Raw genomic sequence first — 19,794 nt, 5'->3', positions numbered from 1 at the left:
GGAGCTGCCTGGCGTGGGGAGGGAGACCAGTGGGGGAGCTGCCTGGCCGGGACCGGGGGGGAAGCAGCAGGAGGAGAAGCCGGCGGGGGGAGGCAGTGGGGGGAGCAGCGGGAGGAGAAGGCCGGTGGAGGTAAGGCCGTTCTTCTTCTTACCTGAGTCTCACCCATGAAGCAGTGGGCGGGGCGACGCCGAACGTGAGGTCAGAGACCACAGGGCTCACCTGCCCCTTCGCGCTAGTCTCTGCGTAGGTGGCCGCGCGGCGCGCGTTGCTCAATGGAAACAAGGGCTGAGATTGACAAGTGGTGGCGACCAATCAGGCTAACTTGCTATGTGATTGGGGCAAACCAGGAGGCTGGGTCCAGGGGGCAGGGCGAGGCGGAGGCCGGAAGCGGAAGCGGATAGCGGCGGTTTGTTTACGTTTTTACAGCTGCTGTCTCCCTGCGGCTGCCCGGCAGCGGAGCCTGGCGCGCGGTTCGGCCTCAGCATGGTCTGCGAGAAGTGTGAGTCCCCGCGGGCGCCGGGCCCTGGGGCAGCCCCTCCCCCTCCCCGTCCTCTGAGCAGGGGATAGGCCCGCGGGGGCAGGTCTCCCTTCCGGGCTGGGCCTCATCTCCCCGCTGGTAGGTGGGGCCCGAGACGGGCATAGCTCTGGGCTGAGCTGCCCCGGGTTGTGTGGAGCACCTGTTCCTTGGCGCCCCTTCGAGGTTCGCGCCACCGCCTCTTGGCTCTCCCCGCTCTCGCCTTATGTCCTGATCCTGTGTCATTGCTTCTGTGCGTGAACAGGCCTCTCTCGCGAAGGGAACCAAGCACAGCCCGGCTCCTGACAGGGAGCTTGCTGAGCACTGGCTCCAGAAATACATAGTTAATGACATTTGTAGTAATCAGCAGCATTTGCTTAGAGGCCTTAATGAAAACTAGGTCTCGTTCTCCTCCCCCTCCCCGCTGTTCGTTCTGTTATAGGTGAGAAGAAACTTGGCACTGTGATTACACCTGACACATGGAAGGATGGAGCAAGAAACACTACAGGTACTGCATTGAAAGTGTTACTTAATTGAGGAAGACTTTATGTTCTTATTACACAAAGAGATGTCAGTAGATAAGCTGGTCTCCCACTTCTGGGGGGGAGGATAGCTCAGTGGTTTGAGCATTGGCCTGCTAAACTCAGAGTTGTAAATTCAATCCTTGAGGGGGCCACTTAGGGATCTGAGGCAAAAATCAGTACTTGGTCCTGCTAGTGAAGGCAGGGGGCTGGACTTGATGACCTTTCCAAGGTCCCTTCCAGTTCTAGGAGATCTCCACTAATTTAAAATTTTAATTTAAATTAAAAAAAAAAATTAAGTCAGATTCTTTCCCCTGATAATTCATTCTATTGGGAATATAACTACTTTGATTTTCGGTGGTGCTGTGTGTGTTTCTACTATATTGCAGTACGAAATAATGATGTGTGTCAACATGGACTAAGAGGTCCTGTCATCTCACATCTTAACCCTTGGGGTACCCTATATTCATTTTTTTCTGCCCATTTATTTGCTTTAGTCTACTCACCCTCAACATTTTACTTTGCACCCACCTTCAGGCTAATAGTCGTGATCAGTATTTCACTTAGTAATTCTTGGCTATTTATAAGTATTAAACACGTTTTATTTTATATTGAACTATTACATATTTAGCAGCTAAATGGAACCTGAACACCAAACTAACAAACAGTAGATTTAAAATGGGGTATTGGAGTGTAATTAAATATGACTGCTCATCCTTTTGGAAGGAAGAGAGAAAGGAAAGGACTGCCTGGTGGTTAAGGCACAGAAGTGGGAGTCAGAAACCCTTGGTTCCATTTCCAGCTCTGTCACAGACTTTCTGTCTAATATTAGGCAAGTAACTAAGACTCAATTGTGCAGTGAGCTCTGTGCAGTGCTATACTCCATCCACCTGTGGCTTTACATACCAATTCTTTTAAGTCAGTAGGAAAAGGAACTAGACCTTTTCCCATTTTTTCCTCCTTGACCAAAACCTGTATCAAATTAACTGTACAATGGAAATGAGAATTCATATATTGAGACCAAATTATGGTTTGTAGAGATTCTCAAATGGAAATTTCTGTAAATGTACAAAATATTGAGTATGCATCCTCTAAGACAGAGGTGGGCAAACTATGGCCCGTGGGACCCTCCTGCCCGGCCCTGGAGCTCATGGCCCAGGAGGCTAGTCACCAGCCCCTCTGCCGCTGTTCCCTCTCCCCCGCAGTCTCAGCGCATCGCACCGCTGGCGCAATGCTCTGGGCGGCCGGGCAGCGCAGCTGCAGAGCCCAGCCTGACCCGGTGCTCTGTGCTGCGCGGTGGCGTGGCTGGTTCCAGCTGGGCGGCACACCTGTAGCGCTGCCAGCCACCAGTGCTCCAGGCACCGTGGTAAGGGGCAGGGAGCAGGGGGGGTTGGATAGGGAGCAGGGGAGTTTGGGGTGTGGATAGCGGTCAGGGCGGTCAGAGGGCAGTCAACGAGGGGTTGAATGGGGGCAGGGCTTCTGGGGGGCAGTCAGGAAGGAGGGGGGTTGGATGGGGTGGCGGGAGGCAGTCAGGGGACAGAGCGGGGGGGTTGGATAGAGGGCAGGGGAGTTCGGGGTGGTGGTCGGGGGCAGGAGTGTGGATGGGGTCGGGGCGGTCAGAAGGTGGGGAACGGGGGGTTGAATGGGGGCAGGGGGTGCAGGGTGCAGTCAGGAAGGAGCCCCCCTCCTTCCTGGATGGGGTGGTGGGGGGGCAGTCAGAGGTGGGTGTTTTGGGGACAGGAAGGGGGGTGGTGGATGGGGCAGGAGTCCCAGGGGGCCATTAGGGAACAGGGGGTGGGGTTGGATGGGGCAGGAGTCCCGGGGGGGGGGCTTCAGGGGGCGAGAAGAAGGGGGGGATAGGGGGCAGGGGCCTGGCCGTGCCTGGCTATTTGGGGAGGCACAGCTTCCCTAATCAGCTCTCCATACAATTTACAAAACCCGATGCGGCCTTCAGGCCAAAAAGTTTGCCCACCCCTGCTCTAAGAGTTATGTTTTAATACACTGTCTCCAGGCAAGCTGATTGAACTGAGTCTTACGTTAGTCACAACTGTTCATGTCCTGTAGATAACTTTTCATTGTTTATAATATATTGCACCTCTGCTACATTTAATGTATAGTAGTAGTAATATGACTAAGTAATATGAGAACTCAATGTGTGTTCTATTGGATTTTCAAGACTTATGACGTTCCTGGGCTCTTGTTTTGAATGAACTTTTCCCCCTTATTTGATCAAGTCTGGGGGGGGCATATGGGTGTGTCTTTTTTTTTTTTTAATTTATTAAATAAACTTTTTACAAATGACTTTGATATTAGTCAGTACATTGGTTTATCTTTCCTCTATAAAGAAAGTGGCGGACGAAAACTAAATGAAAATAAGGCACTGACTTCAAAGAAGGCAAGGTTAGTATTGCAATTTTAATTTTACTCACATAAGAATAAAGGTCTCATAAAGTTTGTTCTGGGGCCAAAACTTGTTTCATGTATTTCTGAGTAGTTTTTAAAACTGATATACAATTCTCTTTCTATTTGTCTGACAGAATGGAAGCTATTTGAGGCAAGGACCAGGCAATATTATGATGCTATAAATATTTGTAAACAAACGTATGCATCTTCAGACTCGTCTTGTATTGCTCTGTTCTAAGGAGAACATAGCAGTACAACTGCCCAAACTTTGCAATGCTTAAGTCCGCCCTAAATTTTCATATATCTGCATAGTTGTGCACTAATGTCTTCTTTTAGATTTGGAGAGGAAGGGTTTGATATTGTTTAGGAATTGGGAGATCTGGGTTCTGTTATAGCAAGGGTGGGCAAACTTTTTGGCCCGAGGGCCACATCAGGGAATAGAAATTGTATGGTGGGTCATGAATGCTCACAAAATTGGGGTTGGGGTGTGGAAGGGGGTGTGGGCTCTGGGGTGGGACTAGGGATGAGGAGTTTGGGGTGTAGGAGGGTGCTCTGGGCTGGGACCGAGGGGTTTGGAGGGTGAGAGGGGGATCAGGGCTGGGGCAGGGGGTTGGGGCATGGGGAGAGGCTCAGGGGGTGCAGGCTCCAAGCGGCGTTTACCTCAAACAGCTCCCGAAAGCAGTGGCATGTCCCTTCTCCGGCTCCTACGTGGAGGCGCGGCCAGGCGGCTGTGCACGCTGACCCATCCGCAGGCACTACCCCTGCAGCTCCCATTGGAGCGCATAGGAGCCGGAGAGGGGCCATGCCGCAGCTTCCGGGAGCTGCGTGGTGCGGCCCGTGACCCTGCACCCCAGCCAAAGCGGGGTCAAGCCGCGTGGTCCGGCCCAGCGCCCTGGCTGGAGCAGAGCCAAACCATGTGGTGCGGCTCGTGGGCCGGCTTAAAACAGCTCATGGGCCGTAGTTTGCCCAACCCTGTGTTATTGCGTCTGACAACTTTCTGTGAGACCATGAGTCACTGAGAAACCGCTGAGTGCCTCTTTATCCACTTGTAAAATAGTGTGATAGTTGTTGGCCTCACAGAAGTTTTGAGGCTTAATTCACTATTTGCAAAGTGCTTAGAGACCATTAGATGAAAGGTGTGGAAGTGCAAAATATTCTGTCATTAATAGTTTACAAATAAAGACTTGCATTTAATCAGGTTTGTCGACACACTGCAGGGGTGTGCAGTGGGCCATATTATTAGCTTCCATATGCCATATTTGGCCTTAGGACTCTTTGAATGTCTCTCTCCTCGGCCATAGTCTTTCTACATTGTCTATTCATAGTCACTCTAAGTTCAATGATTTTGCAGTTATCATGATGAGGTGGATGGGAGTATTTTCTCCTATGACTTTTACATGAACGTCTAATGTGTGGAATATTTTATTTTTTCATCCTAGATTTGATCCTTACGGGAAGAACAAATTTTCAATATGCCGGATTTGTAAGAGTTCTGTTCATCAGCCAGGGTCTCACTACTGCCAGGGATGTGCTTATAAAAAAGGTGAGATTTATGTAGTTTGACTTTTCCTTCCCCATCCAGCTTGAATTTAGTGCACAAATGGAACTCCACTTGTTTTAATTTTAGGCATCAGAAATAGTAGAGCTGAAGAACAATTCAAACTTACCTTGGTAGGTTTATGGAAAACTGTTATTGAAGGTTGCTGTTGCTGAGCAACTTCATGATCTCTCTTAATATAAAATAATGTGATTGTGTTTGAAATTTATTTAGAGATTCATAGATTCTAAGGCCAAGAAGGGACCATAATGATCGTCTAGTTTGACTTCCTATATAATGCAGGTCATAAACTTCCACCCCAAAATTCCCCAGAGCATATATGCAGTCCTAATTTAAAAATTCCCAGTGAAGGAGGATCCACCATGACCATTGTTAAAGTGTACCAATGGTTAATTAACCTTACTCTTAGAAATGTACACCTTATTTCCAGACTGAATTTGTCCAGCTTCAATTTCCAACCATTGCTGCAGTTTTCCCATATAGTCTCAAATTTTACTTAACTTCTTTTGGCGTAAGACTATTAAATATAATCTTTAGGTGCCTGTAGCATACAAGCCTCACAAGGCCTCAGGAAGAGAGGGGAACCCAGTTTGTGAGAGAATTGAGTGATGGTGGTTCTTGAAGAGCAGATGTCAATGGCTGTCTTTATGGCTAACTCTGACTTCCCATGAACCCAGTTGCAATTTGTGGCAATCAGATGGAGCAACCATATGCCACAATCAGTAGAAGTATAATGCAAATTTTATTGAAGGAGACTTATTGGCCCAGTTATACAAGTACTTGGTCCATTGTAAACGAAACTTGCACTAAGCTGAAACTGAGAAGTAAAAGTTAAAGATCAAATCTGTAGCACAAAGAAGCAGACTATTGTAATGCATCCATTATGGTATATACAATAGTTTTTCCATACCGTTGAGCTGGGCACACACAGGGGTCAGTTGATGCTCCATTCCTGACTCTAAACTTCCTAGCTCTTATTGGTTTACAGCAGACCTTTAATTATATTAAAGGCTGTCAAGTAATCGCAGTTTTGCCAGTGATTAACGCAAAACAAATATACTAGATTTAAAAAAAGTCATGATTAATCACAGTTTTAATCACACTGTTAAGCAATAATAGAATACCAATTTAAATGTATGATAAATATTTTTAGATATTTTCTACATTTTCAAATATATTGATTTCAATTACAACACAGAATATAAAGTGTACAGTGCTCACTCTATATTATTTTGTATTACAATTATTTGCAAAAAAGATCAACAAAAAGTAGTATGTTTCAATTCACCCGATACAAATACTGTAGTGCAATCTTTTTATTGTGAAAGTGCAGAATTTGTGAGGATATTCACCTCTTCTTGTCAACTGTTGGGAATGGGCCAAATCGAATTGGCCTAGTTAGCACTGACCCCCCACTAGGTAAGGCAACTCCCATCTTTTCACTGTATATTTATACCTGCTTACTGTATTTTCCACTCCATGCATCTGATGAAGTGGGTTATATCCCAGGAAAGGTTATGCCCAAATAAATTTGTTAGTCTCTAAGGTGCCACAAGGACTCCTCGTAGTTTTTACTAAGACAAACGAATTTGTTTACATTTATGGGAGTTAATGCTGCCTGCTTCTTTCTTACAATGTCCTTTGAAAGTGAGAACAGGTGTTTGCATGACACTGTTGGAGCTGGCGTTGCAAGGTATTTACATGCCAGATATGCTAAACATTGGTATGACCCTTCATGCTTCGACTTGTAGGCACTACAATACTTGTATGAGGTGAATTGCAAAATACTATTTCTTTTATATCTTTTTTTACAGTGCAAATATTTGTAATAAAAAATAATGTAAAGTGAGCACTGTACATTTTGTATTCTGTGTTGTACTTTAAATCAATATATTTGAAAATGGAGAGAAACAACCAAAAATATTTATAATAAATTTAAATTGGTTTTCTATTATTTTCTAACAGTGCAATTAAAACTGCAATTAATCATGACTATTTTTAATCTCATGATTAATTGCAATTATTTGTAATTGTTTGACAGCCCTAATTATCTTAGTTATATATGTTAATATTTTAAATGTTAGTGATTTATCCATAGTGTAGCTGTATCATTGAGAAATAAACTCCTTTAGCAGACATAATATCACTACTGCATGATTTGCCATTTCTTATAAAAATCAAGAGAGTACACAAACAACTTGAGAATGAGAGCTCATTCTACTCATCTGTCAACTTTTCCTGTTTGACAACTTTTTGGAAGAGACACTCTTTATAAAGACTTACAGCCACGAAAATTGTTGAAAAGAAATTTACCCAAAAAAGACTCTTAATATGACTTTAACACCTTATTTTTCATTTTTAGGCATCTGCTCAATGTGTGGGAAAAAAGTCTTGGATACCAAGAACTACAAACAAACATCTGTCTAATTATGTTAAGTGAGGATTTTATGCACTTGTTTCTGAAAATCTTTGTACAGTTTAACTTCTAATCTAAAATAGCTTGTGAATATTATTAGAGAGTAATATGTGTCTGAAGAAAAAAACTGAAAGACACATTTGAACAGAAGTCCAAGAGATCTGAGTTTTATTATTTTAGCACTGAACTTACTGATGTTTAAAAATAATGGTTTTACACATATTGATACAGTACTGAATTGCAATGAGATGTCTACTTAGTGTTCAGATCGAAACTACCACCATCATATCTCAGATTCTCAGACTTTGTATTCCTGCTAGTCCGCTGTTTTGACTCGACCGCTTACATAATAATGTAAACATTTTGTAAATGCTTAAAATATGAGATCATGTCAACTCATTAAAGTTGTTGTTTCTGTTCAGTTTTCATTTACTTTATTTTCTGATAACTTTATGTATGTGTAACTTTCCACATTCAAAAATGAATGGTTACAGTTTTGCCCTGCACTGAGGAATGTTGCTGTGTAGGTATAAACAACACTTCATTCTTGTTGAGACTTCTCATTGGTTTATTAACTGGAGTAATGTTGGTCAAATTACAACAAATTATTTGAATGCTAAATAAAAAATAAACTCAACACATTACTACCGGTAATTTAAATTAATAACTGCCAATTTACTTTAATTAACGTTACCTTTACAGCTGAGGTTAGATAGCAGAATGCTTTAGAATATCTTATCAAGTCTCTTCTTTGAGATTAGTTATTACATCCATTTTGCACAGGGATGTCTACTTGCTCAAGACAATAAAATGAATCTTAATGCTAGTCCCCTGATATTCTTCATGTCCTACTGTAGCTGGAGTGTGGTCTTAAACAGCTATTTTGGAACTAAGGTTCTTGAATGCTGTGCTACTATAAATGCTTCAATAGAACTATGAAAAGTGACCTTCACAAACTGAGTAGGAGGGACTGAAGCTGTACATCCACTTTCCTGGGAAGGAGAGTGCTTATTTGAGAGAGAGAATCTAGAAATGGTATGTTTGTAAACGTGAGCACACAGGTCCGAACTTTGGCTGGTGCTCTTCCTTATTATAGTATTCTTACTGGCCTGTGGCTAATCATAGAAGATTAGGGTTGGAAGCGACCTCATGAAGTCATCTAGTCCAAATCCCTGCTCAAAGCAGGACCCACCCCAACTAAATCATCCCAGCCAAGGCTTTGTCAAGCCGGGCCATAAAAACCTCTAAGGATGGAGATTCCACCACCTCCCTAGGTAACCTATTCCAGTGCTTCACCACCCTCCTAGTGAAATAGTTTTTCCTAATATCCAACCTAGACCTCCCCCACTGCAAGTTGAGACCATTGCTCCTTGTTCTGTCATCTGCCACCACTGAGAACAGCCTAACTCCATCCACTTTGGAACCCCCCTTCAGGTAGTTGAAGGCTGCTATCAAATCCCCCCTCACTCTTCTCTTCTGCAGACTAAATAAGCCCAGTTCCCTCAGCCTCTCCTCATAAGTCATGTGCCCGACCTCCCCAATCATTTTAGTTGCCTTCTGCCAGACTCGCTCCAATTTGTCCACATCCTTCCTGTAGTGGGGGGCACAAAACTGGACCCAGTACTCCAGATGTGGCTGAATAGAGGGGAATAATCACTTCCGTTGATCTGCTGGCAATGTTCCTACTAATGCAGCCCAATATGCCATTAGCTTTCTTGGCAACAAGGGCACACTGTTGACTCATATTCAGCTTCTTATCCATAGCTCAGTTTTCTCCACCTCCCATCAGGAAATATCACCACCAACAGTTAGCAGTATTTCTTGGGTGAGTCACGAAGTTGTTTCAGTAATAGTTGTGACAGCAAGAGAAAAATTAAACTAACATGACAGTTTTAAAACTTCTGTTTGCCTTGTTTGCACAGAACCGATGTGTCATCAAAAACTGATGGGGAAAAGACTGGCATTCACAAGATCTTATAGGCACAGTAATTTCTTTAAATTTCTTCCTTTGCCTCTGCCAAGCCATGCCTTGACTTTCTTTGGAGGCAGTCTTGGCTCTTCCATCTCCCTGTTTAAGGGAGAGCCTGGTAAAAGCATGGTTATTAAATTCAGCGGAGCTCTGCTGATTTACACCAGAAGAAAATGGGGCCCAATGGAAGAACAGTGTAAAATCAAGTCCATTAAGACACCTACAGTGCATCTTTTTAATTGGGTAACACTCAAAGTGCCTCCCATTTCATACCCTAGTCAAAAGTTTCACCCATTTAAAAGTTCAGACTAAGGGTAGATAAGGAAACACCTTTTTCTGTGTAACCAACTCCAGCACATAAGTCTCTAACTTGAAAAAAAAATCTTGTACTGTATGTCAGGAAATGTATGTTTTCTCTGCTCACTGTTAGAGCAGAAGCTAAAGTGGCATATTCTGAAAACTAGGATGCGATGCAGTATCTGCCCTACAGAGGTGAATGAAGGGTTAATAGGAGTCTGATATCTCAGCCCACTTTGCTGCACCTAGAGGATTTGTCAGGTTTGATTTGTTGTTAGATCCAGCTGGAGGGGAGGTGGGTCTTCATAAAAGAAATCAGTGAATGCTACAGGTGAAATCCAAGAAAGAGACCCAGTAAAGAGGATTTCCTTCTCTGGGGAAAGCTGATGGAAGAAGGCTATAGGGATGGAATCCCTATGAAGGCCCTGGAACGGGGGCAAGGATAAGAGAGACAGTCGTGAGGGTTTTTGTTCCACTCAAGAGAGAGCAGGAGTTGGCAGGACCTATCGAGAAGCCAAAGACCTGTGAACTAGAGGAAAGACTAGAATGAGTGGAGAAGCCCCATGAGGGACTTAGAGATAGGAAGTGGCCTAGGGATACAGTAGCGCATCTGAAAGCAGACCTAGCTGTTTAATATAGGGTCCCTGGGTCCAGAGGAAAGGATGAAACTAGGTTCCCCTATCAGTCCTGAGGAAGGGGCATACAAGGACTATTGAGCCCAGAGTGAGGCTGAGGATAGCACCTCAAGGATGGGCTGAGGAATAGCCCAGAAAGGGGCAGCAGGATCTCTTGGGTTGTTTTTTGGACTTTTAGATGTGCTTTTCTTACTCCAGGAGGGTGGAATTAAAAGGTGACCTGGCCAGAAGGCTGAGGTGTGAGAAGAAAACTCTACAGGACTGGAGTGACTGTCAGCAGTGGGTATTAGAGTGGGAAAAGCTATTACACCTGCCCAGCTATGTGGAGGCACATGCTGCGGTGAGTCAACTCTTTCACATAGCATAAATGGGAATCGTTTACTTTGATGAGATAAAATCAATGATGTTAAGAGACATTACGCTCCTACAGCAAGAGGAGATTATAGGATGCTCATTTCCAGTTTTCTGTCTGAAAACAGATTGTTCAGTTAGTCTGTTCGGGCTCACATGCCTGTTACTGGCTGTACCTTTTCCAGTTCTAGTAATATAATTCTTATTTTCTGTGTTGTCCCCAGGTTAAAAGGTATTTCTGTATTATTGCTATATTCCTCAATGTGTCCTGTTCAGTGTGCTGATGAGATCTGATTACACATATGATTCCTCGGTGTTAGGAGTTGGACTTGCAAACCGAGTAATTCTAATCACATGAAAGAATTAAACTGGATTTATACTGTGTTGTGACGCATGGCTAGAAAGTGTTAAACATCCTGCAAAATAAATAACCCTCAAAAGACATGTGGGGAGATGATGTTTGTGTTTTTGTGTATTTATATATGTTTGAGTAGGATCAACAATGTAATCAACAGTCCCTGTCTGTGCTGTATTCTGATAATTCAGAGGTCAAAAGAATATCCTATCATTTAAATGAATTGTAAACACGGGGTAGCTCAGTATTCATCTCTCTTTGAAATGTACTGTGAATGGGTGGAGGAACAAGCAAATGGCCTTATGTTCATTCTATAGCTAAGTACGGGTGATGGACCTCCTTCAAAGTCATGTTAATTACCTTTTGAACTCCAACTTGTCAAAAGACATGAAATTGTATAAAAGATCTTTGGGTCCTGATTCTGTCATCTCAGATCTGCTTAGGCGTCATCAGGGGAAGTTTGAGTCGCAAGACTGAGGTCCCAGTTATGCTGGTATGCCCTGAATATGAGATTTGGACATTGGACTATAAACTATGAACGATTTATGAAAGAACTCTTTGCAACCACAAAGCTCACCATCTATCCTATGAATCTGAACCTCAAAGAATTGAACTCATGTCTGTATGTATATTGATCTTTTAACCATACTCTCTCTCGTTTTTTTAATAACATTTAGTTTAGTTAATAAGAATTGGCTGTAGCGTGTATTTGGGTAAGATCTGAAACATTCATTAACCTGGGAGGTAATGTGTCCGATCCTTTGGGATTGGTAGAACCTTTTCTTTTATATGATGAAATAAGATTTTCAGAAATCATCATATTTGACTTAGGTACCTGGATGGAAGCCTGAGGCTGGATCACTTTAAGGGAACTGCGTTCCTTGGACTTCTGAGTAACCAGTGAGGTAATAAAGAAGCTGTTTTATGCTGGCTTGGTAAATATAAGTATTGAAATATCGACTAGCTTTTTGGGGATTGGCTGCCCCATTCTTTGCAAGTATCAGAGGGGTAGCCGTGTTAGTCTGAATCTGTAAAAAGCAACAGAGGGTCCTGTGGCACCTTTGAGACTAACAGAAGTACTGGGAGCATAAGCTTTCGTGGGTAAGAACCTCACTTCAGAGGTACCTGCCTCTGGAGATTTCCATTACTTGCATCTGAAGAAGTGAGGTTCTTACCCACGAAAGCTTATGCTCCCAGTACTTCTGTTAGTCTCAAAGGTGCCACAGGACCCTCCATTCTTTGCAGTTCACCCTAATTGAGTGACCACAGCTGGCTCCCCACGAGGACCCCGGTCACATGTGTATTTGCACAAATGAGCTTTATGCTAATAAAGAAGCACTTCAAAAATTATTGCAAAAACCAGTTTGTACATATTAAGTTAAACCCTACAGTTTGGTGTACTCTGGTATTTATAAACCAGTCTGCAAGGCAATGGTAGGATTTCCCATGTGTAGAAATGTGATTCCCACCTTTTTTCTTTCAACTGGATCAGAATGTGTGAAGTATGTTTCCAAATTAACCTGCTCCACATGTGTTTTGATTTCCAACTAGTTTGGGACTTAAGTTGATGGACTCAACTCCTGGATTCTGTGGATATGTACTAAATGGGTGTTTTTCATTATACTACATAAATACCCTCTTTTGTCTTCCTAATATTTACCCATCTTTACTTCCAAAATGTGATTGTCCATAGCTTTTTGCTCAGTCATACAAAGTGAATGTTTTTTGCATTCTGTAAATGCTGGTGTTGAATGTACTTAAGATTTCTTTTGCTACCCACTTAAGAATCACTATGATTATTCTTATTTTTAAAGTGTTTTACTGTGTTTGTATCTGTTTTATGACTATATCTCTAAACATACTGACATCCGAACAATATGCTGCTGTGTGGGTAATACACATCTCAGGATAAGTAGGGGGTATTCCTCTTTTGTACTGCATGTATGCAATGCTGTATTGCACTAAATAACTGGTGCTTGCATGGCAGCTGTTATTTGAGCTTCTCAAAGTTCTTTAGCCTCAACAGCCCTTTGAGATAGATAAGGTCTTTTACAAATGGGAAACTGAAGCACAGACAGGTCACACAGGGTCAAAGCTAGGAACAAAATCCAGGAGTCCTGAGCTCCACTCCCCTTCTCTAACCACTTGAGCACACTGCCTTTAACCATCGTGTGGCCCAGTGCCTTCGTTTACTGGAGAAGGTTTAGTATCTTCAGTGTCATTTCAGTTTTGTTCAATCCTTGTTGTTCTGGTTTGACGTATTGAGGAGTGTGGGGATTCTTTTCAAAGCCAATCTTTCCTGCTATTTGCTCCACTCCTGATTCTTCTTCATTTCCTCGTTGCACCCACACACTCCATTCCCTTTTACCAGCCTTTGTTCTTCCCCCTACTCCACCTTTCTCATTTTACCAATATCTACTCCTTATAATAGCCCCACCCTTGATCCCGTTGATTTTCCAATGTTCTACACATTTCTTCCTTATCTATTTTAGAGATTTACACAGTGGCCTACCACTGTAGTATCTGAGTGCTTTCTACATAAAATCAGTAGCAAAGTTCCTAATAGACTTCATGATGTGTCTGGCACTTCCCCTTCTCAGCGTGAAAACTCTGCTGGGGGGGGAAGGGGGAGCCCAGGGCCCCACTGCAGCTAGGGATGGCCTGGGGCCCCCTAATACAGGGTGGGGGGACAGCCCAGGGCCCTGCCGCCACTCCAAGCAGGGGGGTGGCCCGGGAGCCGCCACCACTCCAGGTGGGAGTGGTGGCCTGGGGGCCTCACTGCTGCCACTGCTGCAAAACTCTCCTATTGCATCCACCCTTCATTTGAGCCCAAAAATCTAACTAATCACACCCTCACTATTCTGACTTTGATCTTCTGATGTAGTGCATTTTGAACTTCCTCTGTTTCACTGAAATGTGTCCGTTTCCGTAAGTGGATCTTCATAGAGTGTTCCATCTACAGACCCCCACATTGACAGGTTTGTTCACAGAAGTGACTAGCTTCTTGGTATTCCAAACGTCGACTTTCCAATTTCTCTTAAAAACATAATTCTTGTGCAAAGAATTTAAGGAGGTGCAGCTGTTTATTAGTAAATGGAAAAACTGACAGTGATGTGTGATAAATCCACTTTATGATCAACCAGTGCTTTGTTCTGAATAGTATCTATTCATTATCTACTTATAACTGTAAGCTCCTCAGGGCAAGGCCATGTCTCCTGTATGTGCCACACAGCAGCTAGAGCACAGTCAACAAATAATAATGTAAATTAGGAGTCCCTAGGATCAAGGAGAAAAAGGTCCCAAGCATCAAGGAGAGATGCACTAACTCCATGTAGGCAATGAAGAGGTTAAAGATAATGAAACCATTCAATACAAACAGTTTTTGAATATTAAGATTCTTTTTTTCTTAGCATATTGTGCAATGGAGAATAAAAGAACACCGGTAATGGGATTTTGCTGTTTGTTTTTAATGTACTCTTTCCAGAGATGATCAGCCTACCATATAATTCCCTAAGGTTATATAAGAGAATTGTATTGACAGATTTAGTGGGATTAGTGCTTTCTCCAGTGCTGCTGAATTTCTATATGGTTTCTGCTACTTGTGTACTCCGTGATCACTTGATAGAACTACTTTTGAGCAAAGTGTAAATCATGGCTTAATAGAGATTAGTGGGAGAAAAGAAAGGATAAGCTTTAATGCAAGAAGTGTTGCTCTGCACACATCAGTTAACCAAATGATACCCTAATAGAAAATGTAAATGGAAGTGTCCTTACTCAATCCACAGTGCGTTCTAGTTCCTTCACATGCATGTCAGCTGCAAGCCATGACCATTCTTTCATCCCAAAGGGGCTCAAAGCACTTCACAGACTAGATGAAGGAATCACTTCCCCTGCCTCTGAACTGTTCTGTGGCAGGACAGCATGCTACATAATAATAAGACAGAAAATAACCTATTGCCGTTATATAAATGCATGGTATAACTACATCTTGAATACTGTGTGCAGATATGGTCGCTCCATCTCTAAAAAGATGTATTGGAATTGGAAAAGGTTCAGAAAAGGGCAACAAAAATTATTAGGGGTATGGAACAGCTTCTGTATGAGGAGAGATTAATAAGATTGGGACTTTTCAGCTTGGAAAAGAGACTACTAAGGGGGGATATGATAGAGGCCTATAAAATCATGACTAAGGCTAAGTCATGGGTATTTTTAGTAAAAGTCATGAACAGGTCACGGACAATTAAAAAAGAAAGTCACAGCCCTGTGACCTGTCCATGACTTTTACTAAAAATACCTGTGACTAAATCTTACCTGCTGGGAGGGGGGTACTCCTGAAGACTGCTGCTGGGGGGGGGAAGGGGGAGCCCAGGGCCCCACTGCAGCTAGGGATGGCCTGGGGCCCCCTAATACAGGGTGGGGGGACAGCCCAGGGCCCTGCCGCCACTCCAAGCAGGGGGGTGGCCCGGGAGCCGCCACCACTCCAGGTGGGAGTGGTGGCCTGGGGGCCTCACTGCTGCCACTCCAGGTGGTCCTGAGATCAGCCACACCAGCACTGCAAAATTCACAGACAGCGGCGGCTCCAGGCACCAGCGCAGCAAGTGCGTGCCTGGGGCAGAAAGCCGTGGGGGGCGCCCTGCCGGTCGCTGTGAGTGCGGCAGTCAGGCAGCCTTCGGCAGCATGCCTGCGGGAGGTCTGCTGGTCCTGCGGATTCGGCGGCAATTCGGCGGCGGGTACACCGAAGCCGCGAGACTGGCGGACATGCCGCCGAATCTGCGGGACCGGGGACCTCCCGCAGGCATGCCGCCGAAGGCAGCCTGCCTGCCGTGCTTGGAGCGGCAAAAAAGTTAGAGCTGCCCCTCTTCACAGAGGTCACGGAAAGTCACGGAAGCTGGGACCTCCGTGAATGATTCACAGCCTTAATTGTGACTGGTATGGAGGAAGTAAAAAAAGGAATTGTTATTTACTCCTCATAACACAAGAACTAGGGGTCACCAAATGAAATGAATAGGCAAATTAAAATTAAACAAACAAAAGGAAATATTTCTTCACAATGCCCAGTCAATCTGTGGAACTCCACAGCAAACTTGCAGGTATTACTAATGTTTCAAACCTTTGTATTGCAACTGGATCACTTAAGTGATAACAGTTCTAAGTTTTATTCTGATACAAGGTTCTAATACTGTAGTCTTGTGAGGGTAGAAGTTTATTTAATAAAAACCATTTACAATAGGCTGTGTTTTTGTCACCAAGACTATTTCTGGGTGACTTCAGTGTCTGCATGAAGGCTCTTCTATGTTGGCTCAGCATTTTATATTCTCCATGGCAATGTTTTAGTTTGGGACCCAACCTTCACTGATGAGAACACTTAGAATCTGATTTTTGGGGATGGGATCAGAACTGGAGTGTCATCAGCTTCCCTGGACTTAAGTCAGGGTTTTTCTTCACTTCTGTAAGTTTTGTTTGTTTGTTTTTTTGCCAGAGATGGGCCTGTTTCCTTGATTTACTTTTGGAGACTGACAAACCAGTGAGGATTCAGATTTTTGGGGGATGTTACTGTTCAGTCATTGGGTCCTAGGGCTGTTGCGTGATTAAAAAGAGTAATAGAATCCCATTTATTTAAATATTTTTGGATGTTTTCTGCATTTTCAAATATATTGATTTCAATTACAACACAGAATACAAAGTGCACAGTGCTTACTTTATATTATTATTTTTATTACAAATATATGCACTGTAAAAATGATAAACAAAAGAAATGGTATTTTTCAATTCACCTAATACAAGTACTGTAGTGCAATCTCTTTATCATGAAAGTTGAACTTACAAATGTAGAATTACGTACAAAAATAACTGCACTCAAAAAAAAATGTAAAATTTTAAAGCTTGCAAGTCCACTCAGTCCTACTTCTCGTTCAGCCAAACAAATTTGTTTATCTCCTGTAAATGTAATGCTGCCCTCTTCTTCTTTGTCACCAGAAAGTGAAAACAGACATTTGGTGTAATCCATTAGGCACATGAATAGGCATGTATCAAAGGGGTAGCCGTGTTAGTCTGGATATGTAAAAGCAGCAGAGAGTCCTGTGGCACCTTATAGACTAACAGATGTATAGGAGCATGAGCTTTCGTGGATGAATACCCACTTCTTCGGATGCATGAATAGGCATGTGAGCCTTAGTGTGCCTCACTGGAGAAGCTAGGACTCTTTCAAATAACATTTTAATTTGATTTCCCACATGGGGCTGGTGGATGCCATGCACTCTGTTGGGGTAATCCTTGAACATCTATCTTTATTCTTGATACTTGGTATCACCTTGTCCTTTTACTATAAACCAGGGGTGACCAAATCGTGGCTCATGAGCCACATGTGGCTCTTTTACAGTTATAGTGCAGCTTGCAGGCCCTCCCATGTGGGGAGCCCCCCCTCTCCCCAGCCTATCAGACTGGGAGAGGGGTCTGGGGCTTCAGCCCTGAGCCCCACCACCCTGCTGCAAGGCAGAAGCCCCGAGCCCTGGCAGACATGCCTAGCTCTTGAACTTCTTAAGATTATCGTATGCAGCTTGGAGGACCAGTAAGTTTGGCTACCCCTGCTATAAACCAATGCAGTGCTGTGATTGATATGACAGTGTTTGTCAAACCCCCGTTAAATTAACGAGCTACAGTGTATTGTCTCTCTAAAGGAGCAACTAACTTCTGGGAGTGTTCAAGGAAAGGGCTGAACACTGCAAGTAGACATCTCTGGGAAGCTCGGGTGTTAGGGTTCACTGTTTGTTAGCTACAAGGCAAGGTTTGGACTGACAGAGTCCTGCAGAGTTTGCTGGCTAGGCAGATAAGTTACTGTGTCAGGGAACTGTCACATGTTGAGGCTGAGAGAGTAATATAGTAACACAATTCTGGGAACCTCAGCAGATTGTCACGTTGGCAGATGAGTTTGGGCAAATTCAGAACTGGGAGGGAGTTGGGGTCACTCTTCAAAACGTAACTGGGCAGTGGAAGCTAGCCTGTGACCTGCATGCTTGTTTACAAGCTTTTGATGTCAAAACTGTGAGCCACAGTAGCATAGCATTGAAGGCAGCCAGAGTCACAGGGCAGGCAATGATACAACCCCTTACTGGTCTGGGTTGAACCCTAAAGCATTACAGTATCAGACTCTGGCCCTACCTGGTTATCTTTTTATTCATCTAAATAATAAATAGAATAAAAAACAAGGACCATTGCTAATTACTCTCCTGTCTCAAACCTCTATTTTTATGGAACTTTATTGAGAAAGTGGTGGTAGGGCAGCTGCAACACTTGGCTTCCACCAGTTTCCTAAATCATTGTTTTCTACAGTATGGGACGTTCCCCCATAGGGTATACAGTATAGATCTCTCAGCTATTCGCCAGAGTCTCAGCTTTTATCTTTGTTTAAAGTTAATCTGCAGTTGTTACAGTTGCAGAGAAAGTCCTCAAAATACAAAGTGAGTGTTACCATTCAGCGATGTGTGCCCGAGTTTACAGAGAGCATGAAACAATAGCTCTGAGGTGTAATTGCCCCATTCTTCCAATGCATGCTAGCTCAGATAGGGTGATAAAATGTCAATATAGCCAGGGCCGGCTCCAGGCACCAGCTTAGCAAGATGGTGCTTGGGGCGGCCACTCCGGACAGGGGCGGCAGGTCCAGCTATTCGGCGGCAATTCGGCGGACGGTCCCTCACTCCCGCTAGGAGCGAAGGACCTTCCGCCGAATTGCCGCCGCAGATCGCGATCGCGGCTTTTTTTTTTTTTTTTTTTTTTTTTTAATTTTTGTGACTGCTTGGGGTGGCCAAAACCCTGGAGCCAGCCCTGAATATAGCTAACTATATCAGTTCTCATCAAAACACATTAGCAAATGCTGATTATAGATCTCCTTTCTTAAGTGTGGTGCACACTCCCCTAGGAATGTATGACGGGCTAATTGGGGGAGCAAGTGTGGAAGATGTATAAATTGACATGGATAGATCTCTAATGACACATGTCAGGGCTGCAAGGGGTGTGATTGAAAGAGAGCTCAGATTTCCAAAGTTTGGAAGACGGTGTCGTAAATCCCTAGCAGTCTGCTTTCAGAGGTGGGTATGGAACAGAGACAATTTCTTGTTGAAGACTAATTATCTTCTGGTGATGGATAGAGCTAGAAAAAGTGTCCATTTTGCTTTCATGCAGTTTGTCAGCAGCCTGTGATGTCACCCATCATGAGATATTTTTAACTCATTGCAGTGCTTTAGTAGGGTGGCCCTTTTTCAAGCTGGTTCACGCCTTCCCCTCAGAGAGATCACAGACACTGCTGTTGTACAACTGCTCACTCTCCCCAAGAGCAGCATCCTGTTACACCAGCTTTCCTATTCAATGTGTATGTGTACCTCACATGCATTCAGTGTGGTGTTTGGCTCTAATGACGGCTGGGCCACATAGAGAAGGTCTCAGCCTGCCTCATGAGATACCAGAGATGAGGCTTTTATCTCAGGCTGCAGTAGCTCATACTTTAAGATGCAGAGGTCCCAGGTTTGATGACTACTGCTGATGGTGTGTGGCATTACAAGTGGTAGTCTGTATGGGGAATTGTGGTGGGTGAACCTCTGAAGCCCACTTTCCCCATAGATGAGGCCACCATAAGGGGTATTGTGAGAGAGGCTTCACTCTTGTCACATTGCTTATGGTTAAGGCTACGGCTACGTTTATGTCACAGAGGTCATGGAAGTCACAGAATCCGTGACATCTGCTTCAGCCAGGGCCGGCTCCAGGCACCAGGCACCCAAGCA

General features: G+C 43.8%; 2 protein-coding genes across 2 annotated transcripts in view; one reads left to right on the top strand and one right to left on the bottom strand.

Moving 5' to 3' along the window:
• The window catches only part of PIGF (phosphatidylinositol glycan anchor biosynthesis class F), a 45,351-nt gene extending 45,058 nt beyond the window's left edge, over positions 1 to 293 (bottom strand). The window contains exon 1 of the mRNA XM_034764419.1: positions 153 to 293. The gene's annotated coding sequence lies outside the window, so the exon portion shown is untranslated. The remainder of the gene's footprint in view (positions 1 to 152) is intronic.
• Positions 1 to 7,834, top strand: part of CRIPT (CXXC repeat containing interactor of PDZ3 domain) — an 8,094-nt gene extending 260 nt beyond the window's left edge. The window contains exons 2-6 of the mRNA XM_034764422.1: positions 428 to 500; positions 958 to 1,023; positions 3,382 to 3,436; positions 4,879 to 4,982; positions 7,360 to 7,834. Of these exons, the coding sequence (XP_034620313.1) occupies positions 485 to 500; positions 958 to 1,023; positions 3,382 to 3,436; positions 4,879 to 4,982; positions 7,360 to 7,424 (306 nt within the window). The 5' untranslated portion in view covers positions 428 to 484 and the 3' untranslated portion in view covers positions 7,425 to 7,834. The remainder of the gene's footprint in view (positions 1 to 427; positions 501 to 957; positions 1,024 to 3,381; positions 3,437 to 4,878; positions 4,983 to 7,359) is intronic.
• The last annotated feature ends 11,960 nt before the right edge of the window (positions 7,835 to 19,794 follow it).

The sequence above is a fragment of the Trachemys scripta genome, chromosome 3 (genome assembly GCF_013100865.1).
Source record: "Trachemys scripta elegans isolate TJP31775 chromosome 3, CAS_Tse_1.0, whole genome shotgun sequence".
In the NCBI taxonomy this organism is placed as follows: Eukaryota; Metazoa; Chordata; order Testudines; family Emydidae; genus Trachemys; species Trachemys scripta.
Note: the sequence above shows the minus strand (reverse complement) of the source record. Positions and strands in the feature narration are given on the sequence as shown.